This window comes from Porites lutea, chromosome 1 (genome assembly GCF_958299795.1).
Source record: "Porites lutea chromosome 1, jaPorLute2.1, whole genome shotgun sequence".
In the NCBI taxonomy this organism is placed as follows: Eukaryota; Metazoa; Cnidaria; class Anthozoa; order Scleractinia; family Poritidae; genus Porites; species Porites lutea.
In genome coordinates, this window is record NC_133201.1 from 54,197,926 (window position 1) to 54,205,488 (window position 7,563).

Consider the following 7,563-nt stretch of genomic DNA (forward strand, 5'->3'; position numbering starts at 1 on the left):
CTCTCTGATTGGCTATCTTTGACTCGATGAGACTGTTTCTGTACCGGACTGTACCGAAGCAATCACATCACCCCATGTAAGGAAATCCAGGACAGTCTTGGATTCTGGATTCCACTCGTTATTGGGATTCCAGATTCCTTGAGCTGTATTGCGGATTCCAAAGACCTGGATTCCGGATTCCATAAGCAAAATTTTCCTGGATTCCGGATTCCCTTACATGGGGCGAAATCACAACACAACACAGCATTCAATGTGACCCAAGAGGTCCGATTCTTTCGCGTCATTCGAGAGAATCGAAAGGAGATGTGCGGCGCGTGTACAGTACAGTGTACCTTGTTTGTGGCTTAATTTAATCTTAGATCTTTTAACAAGTTGTTTCTGAGAAAATTTGTTTTATTGACTGAAGCAAACCGGCTCCATTTTGATGCTTATTATAACCGGTAATCGAAGCACGTTGTCACACTCGATGTATGAGTGCAGGGATGAGTGACTGCAAGTTTAGCTTGATCTTAATGTAACTTCTCTTTTTGCAAAATTGACGTAGTCTTCGCTATTTCTGCAATGGCCTTTATAAACCATGCGATCACTCACTGTTCCAATTAAGCTATTATTGTCATATTTCGCTCAAAAGTAAAGTTGAACCACAGGCAACCCAAACTCATGATACGAGGAAAGAAAAACTTACCATAGGTGACGCGTGACTTTTCTGCTGGACGCGCCCGTGTCGTGTTACAGGCGACCGTTGAAAATAATAGATCTCAGCATATTACTTCTCATACAAAGTCTCTTATTTTCAACGGTCGCCCGTAGCGCGACACCGACGCGTCCAGCAGAAAGGTCACGCGTCACCTATGGTAAGTAAATTACTTTACACCCTTTCCTCCTAACGTGAGTTTGGGCTGCCTGTGGTAAAACCCGGGTAATCGAACTCTGTAGTGAAACGAAAAACAGTTCGAGTTAGCGGGAAATTCGAGTTATCGCGGTAAACTTCGGTGAAATTTTGATCAAGGGAAAGGAAATTTAGTTCAAGTTAGCGGGAAATTCGAGTAATCCGAGTTCGAGTTATCGAAATTCTACTGTATTCTCAGTGTAAAAAGGGGTCGGTAGACCTACACGACTTAATTCATACCAAAATGTTGCTTGTTACAAAGTGTTTTTTCCCTGGCGGGTAGATTATATGCTCTGGAGGGTTTTATGATTTGATTTACCCGCTTGTTTCACACTGAGAAGTCATGACACGTTTATTGATTTTCTGTGATTTTTGTTTCTGGTCGGGAAAATTATTTGCCCTCTGATGCAAGAGCATTTTCTTTGACCTCTTTCGTGAAGTGTAAAGCTCTTTATTGCGGCTAAATAAGGCTTTTAGGCTTTTTGATTTTCTCTAAAGTGCCTCAAGATCTGAATAACTAAGCGATTTCCTTTAGTACGTGAATGTGATATTTTCCTGCAATGTTGTATCACGCTGTGCCCAGCTGCGGTTTAAGTTTTGTTTGCATATGATGTTCTGAAATTCTCACGGATTAAGCGATTTACCAGGGGCACCCAACGACGGTTTCCTCCTGAATACATTAAAAACACTTTTTAGGCCTATCCAGAGTACTTTAAGATCTCTAGGAATGCATTCTAAGCTATAAAATTTGTATCTGTTCGGTCATCCTAGGTGTTGACTCTTTTCGAAATTACAAGGGCTTGAGTATTATTTTCCCGAAAATTTTAGATGCAATTTGACTTATTACGAAAGTGAGAGATTTTCTGATTCCTCTCTCCATCACACTTTTGAATCTCAAAATTTTAGATTTCCTTTTGTCTACGAAAAATAGCCTAACTGGGGAAGTGAAATGTGAAAATTATACTTCAGAAAATCGTAGGGAATTTGTTAGATAAGCTTCGAAAATTGTACGTGAATGGAATGGTCATCTAGAAATCTTTAGCCGTCTTCAAGTAATGGAAGAATCTAGGTAATATTTGCTTCTCCGAACAGATATTTTACAGAAAACAGTCGTTGGGTGCCCCTGATTTACAGATCCAAATATAGATATACAGATATAATTGCGGCTTACTGACGCTAAACCAGCTATTGAGTATTGCATTGTAATAGCTTTTGAAATACTGTAGCTCAACAGTCTTTCGAATGTTTTGTTATTGCCAAGACCATGGCTTCGCTTTTTCACGCAAACCTATTACATGTAGTTGCCAGGTTGGCTTTGTACTCAGTTGCTTTTACAAGAGCAACTTTAGTTGTTCTGTGTTGTGGCGAGAACGGAACAGCTGTTCTGTCTAACTGAATATCCGCTTGTTTTCTGGGCTACTTAAAAAATAGCTTGTAAACGTAACCAGTTACGGTCTGAGTCACTATATTTCGAACCCTTAAAGGAAAAAGACATGGACAAAAATTATAATGATTATGATGATCATCAACAACAAAAGGTTACTTTTCATTGGTTTTTCCTAATATGCATTTTTCACAATGAGACATTGGTCTTAGGAAGGGATCATGCTTTTCCTTAATTAGAGAAAACATTGTTCAGTTAGGAGTGATTTTTTGTAAAAAGGCAAGATATGCTGGAAATGATATCACACAGCTTGCACAATCACCCCAGTGTTTGAGCTGTGCAACCAAAGAAAGGTCTTTGGCAGGATTAATATGTCGCTCGAATTAATATACATATTTTTTTGTAGAGCAGCCTTCAAAAGAGGGAAGTGATATTTTGCTTTCTTTCGTACATTCTTGTTTGGGGGAAAATATTTTTCTGAGCTACTCGTTGTGAATCAATTTTATTTTACTCAATTTTTCTTTGCAGGTTTCGTTTTCAAAAACGTACGTCTCTTCCCCCAATCATGAATGCATAGTATTTTACCAACAATCTTTCCACAGAAATATATATAATTTATGTATATTAATAATCACAGGAGTTCAGGCTTCAGGAGTAATCATTGATCGTTTATTGCGACAGCGCTGTTTCGTATGCGGGTCCGAAATTGTAAGACCACACTCATCAGACAACTTCAACGATTGACCGTTAAAATTAAAAGCTGGCAGTAAAATATAGGGATGCGTTAAGAGATAGTATCTAGGTAACAGATGGATTGTGTCTTAGTTACGTTACTCTAGAGTTCTGAAGTACATATCTGTTTCTGTCGGGGCATGAACTCGATAGTTTGTTTCGCCTGTTTAGGCTACAAAGCTCTTTTCATGCCCCCACAGAAACAGATATGTACAGTTCAGGACTCTAGAGTAACGTAACTAAGACACAATCCAGATACTAGATACTATCTCTTAACGCATCCCTATATTTTACTGGCAGCTTTTAATTTTAACGGTCAATCGTTGAAGTTGCCTGATGAGTGTGGTCCTACAATTTCGGACCATACGAAACAGCACTGTCGCAATAAACGATCAATGATTACTCCTGAAGCCTGAACTTCTGTGATTATTAATAGTCAATGATCTTAAATTAAATGAATTGAGCGCTCTACGAAATACGTTCTACCCAGAATACAAGTAATTTATGTATATATATATTTTTTCTGAGGGAGTTAAAACCCAGAAACGATAGGGTTGTCTATAAGGTTCATCTTCTTAAGATCTCCATAAGTTCGAATGTTAACGTCTATACTTTAATCATCCTTTTCAATATTTTCCTTCAGTTTCCAGCTGCCAGTATCGATATGATTCATCAGCATTCCTATTCTCGCTGGTTAACAAACCAGGATGGGCACCTGTAAAAATTCTCCAGAGAGGATTATATTACGACCATTACTCTTATTCCATATACGACTGCTCATCCTATGGACCTACTTTCGGAGGTGGACATGACATTTACGTTGCCAACTATGCGTCGTCCAATGGCGCTTCCTGTACCAACCTTGGTCATACTTACAGCGCACCAAGCGGGTACAGCTATGGAAACAGCTTCAGTTACACGTTCCTGCACGGACAGAGTAATACGAATAATTTCACACCAGACGAAATAGAAACGTTTTACGAAACAACCTAAAATTCTTAGTATCGTGCTTTACTTCAGGCTTGCCAGGCCATAAATAAATTAAAGTAATATATTTTAATTTGTTACATTTTAGCCTTTTAAAAACTCTACTGTAAAACTTCGAAAAGAAATGTAATGAATAGAATGCATAACGTCTAGGATCAAACTTCGTGACCCTTCAAGGTCTAATTAAAGACATAAGTAATAAAAACTAGTAACTGGTGCTAAACCATATTTGAAGCAATAAGATCGATTCGACGGTATATTTGATGGAACTGAAATGTGATTGATCGATGGTAAATTTGCCAGAAGACGAGGCTGCTAGGCAATAGTGAACCTAAAAAACGTCGTTCACGGCTAAATATCCGATGACCAAATAGCTAAATTTTAACTAAAATTGAAAGGAAGAAATTCAAGAATACGGTGAACATATTGCTCGCTGGATGTTCCCAGCGGATTAGCCTACCAATCAGGCTTTCTGGTATCGTTATGAAACAGAACGAATAGGGTTCGACCAATGAATAAAGTACGTGTGGACAGGAAAAGAATGTGAGAAAACTGTATATTAGAAATAATACACTACTCTTTTATATTTATCAGACATGCGCTAGATAAGAATTAACTTTTAATTAGCTTGTTTTAAAATCTCAAAGTTTTCCAGGAACAGCATATATAGAAGACCGTGTTCAAGTTTTTCAAACAAAGAGTACTCTCGTTGTTCAAGACTTGAGGTGTATAACAACGTAAACGCGTGTGTACTTTTGAGAAACGTTAGCGATAACAGGTTTAAATAAAGTAGTCAAATATCGGAAGTCGTAGGATTAGAGGATTACATGTATGAAACCCAAGCAGGGAAGGGTTGTATGCAGAGTTTAAAATTATATTCATTTTGAACTAAATTGAGCCTGTGTATGGGAATTCCCCGCGACGACATCGAAATTGCGACGATCGCAAGTTGATGAAGCGACGATCGTATTGCCATTTCAATTTTGCAAGTTTGACAACTCAGCGTTAGTCGTGCAATGACGGCAAAGAAGTCTGCGAGATAGTGTGCTGCATGTTCAGTGTTTTTGCTGTGCTTATTAACCTGTTGCTTTTTTAATTATTATTTTCTCGTTTCCGTCGTCGTTTTGGATGCGCTGAGCTCGCTAGTAGCACTTAATGCCACTCAAAACAATTCTTAACATGCGACGACTTCGCATGAAAAACTGACGATGTCATCGAAGACAAGCGCCGAAATCGACGTCCACAGGTACCCATACCTTGGCTCTACTGATTCAGTTAGCTTAAATTTGCGATGTGTGCATGTAGTTTGATTTTATCCGCGTTAGTTTTTACTTGTTCATGTATTAAAAAACCTTCAATTATTACTCTGCAAATTATATACCCTTTGAAAATAGTGTAATCACAGCATTGAAAACAATGATAATCTTAGCGGACCGGAGAGATTTCTACGTCGCAACTTCGACATAGCATGCATGATTTGCGTTCAAGAACTAGAACGGGACAGCCGACACGATCAGCAAGATGGTTGAACTCGCCCCAATGTAAGGATATGTAAGACATTCTTAGATTTTGGGTTACACGCGGTGGATTCGTGAATCTGCATTCCGAAATTTCCCGTATTCCGGAATCTGGACTCCCTTAAATGGAGCGACTGAACTCATAAGGATATCTTAAAACCAAAGGTTAATGGAAATAAGAGAGATAAAAGAGAAATAACTATCGACGACTTAAATTTCCCAGGGCATTGCAATGATCAGTGTGACATAATAAAATGTAGTTTGAGGCAACTGAGTATTGCGTCTTTTTTGCGTTCAAATTGTTGTTCAGTACCCGATATTTATTATTTATTCAACCCCCACCCCCCTCCCCCCCCGCCCCTCCAAGATAAAAATCGCAATCCAAGAAGTGAATAGATGGGCAAAACATTTTTAAATTCACAAATGAGACTCAATCCATAGCTTCAGGAGTGCTTGACAAAATTCTAGAAAAGGAAAGAATTTTTTTCAGATATTTTTGACCGAACCCGAGGAAACCAGATGTCTTGAACATCTATAACCATGCGATACGATAAGAAAATGAAAGGGGGAGTGACCTTTTTTCCAAATGCCACTTTTCCTGTTCCCATTACCATTTCAATATGTACTGTTAAATAGTTCAGCCTTTAATTAAAGCCTGGTTAGACTACGAGTACCTGTACGACAACTATGACTTCAGCTCTTTGCCCATCTTGAACAGAAGTTAATCAAAGGCTCCTGTAAGCCTGCCCATTGGATAAGTATGCGACCTATGATGAACAACTTAAATAATATAAAATGTATATCATCGTAAGTTGAAAAACCGCGGTTTATGGGGTTGAGAAGTTGCTTATTATTTTTTACACCCACACAAAACAACTACAGAAAGAAAGAAAAAAAAACTTAGGTAACACCCAATATCCCGAGCGGACTAGGAACCCATCCTGAGACGAGTTATACGAATAACTTTAGATTTCCCTTCAAATCACGACAGGGGCGGGAAGGGGAAAAAGGCACCATTTTTTCTTTTTTTCCCAGAACACGCTACCGGGTCCTAAAAGACGACCACAAGACTAAACCCTTTCAACGTTAACCCTCGAACACGCTGTAGAACACTTAAGTCTAATCACACGGCCAAATTCTTTCAAAGGTCGGACATATGATTAAACACTTCCCAAGGTCGAACACCCCACCGGACTCTTTCTGAGGTCGAACACGCGACTAAAACCCCTGTTTCTGCAGCCGTCAACACACGAGCAAACACTTCGTCAGGTCGAGCACATGACAAAAATCCACAAAAACCAAATCGTTCTCAGGTTCAATTCACGACCAAACATTTCCTCAGGTCGATACACAAATAAAAATCTATTAAGTGGAACAAACAACTCCAAAATGCTTCTCGGTTCTAATACGGCAGGTCAAGAAACGAGCGAACCAAATACATAGTCAAGAAAAAAATGTGCGACATACAAACAGAAAATTTCGGGTAAACGTCGGCAAATGGAATTTTAAAAGCATTAAGGCTGGGATTGACTTGTTTGGAATTCTACTCAATCAGGATTTATTTCTCCTAATGGAAGATTTAAAAAAATAAAAAGATATTAGCGTCCTTGCCGGCGTTCCCTACACCACCCCCTCGCGCGTTTTTCGCGCTTCTCGAGCGCCCGGAATCCCTTCCCCTTTCCTTTCAAATGCCTGTCGCGCAGGTTATTAGATACAGTCCAGAATATCGGAAATGTAAGAAGATGAATATACGAAGATGCTCGCTAAGTTTCAGGTCGGTGCAATTTTTCATATGCGAAATATTATAATTAAGAGTAATACTTTACCTTAAAAGAGCCTTGTATGGAGCATACTCGGAGACCCAGGGGCAGTCAGTCGGGCCGGGTTAAAAGGCGCGACGAAAGTTTTTAAGCATGGGCGGAAGAGCCCCTGGTTACCGACTCTCACCGGACCATTTCCAAACGGTCAAGAGAATGCTGGTTCCTGATTGGGCACAAAAAATGCTTTGTGTTATTATGCCCGATCGGCGAACAGTTTCTCCTGAGTTCTTTTCG

General features: G+C 39.3%; 1 protein-coding gene across 1 annotated transcript in view; it reads left to right on the plus strand.

Annotated features, from left to right (window-relative positions):
• LOC140921581 (uncharacterized) overlaps nt 1–5,770 on the plus strand; it is a 28,534-nt gene extending 22,764 nt beyond the window's left edge. Inside the window, exon 17 of the mRNA XM_073371585.1 lies at nt 3,649–5,770. Within this exon, the coding sequence (XP_073227686.1) occupies nt 3,649–3,998 (350 nt within the window). The 3' untranslated portion in view covers nt 3,999–5,770. The remainder of the gene's footprint in view (nt 1–3,648) is intronic.
• Nucleotides 5,771–7,563: the final 1,793 nt, after the last annotated feature.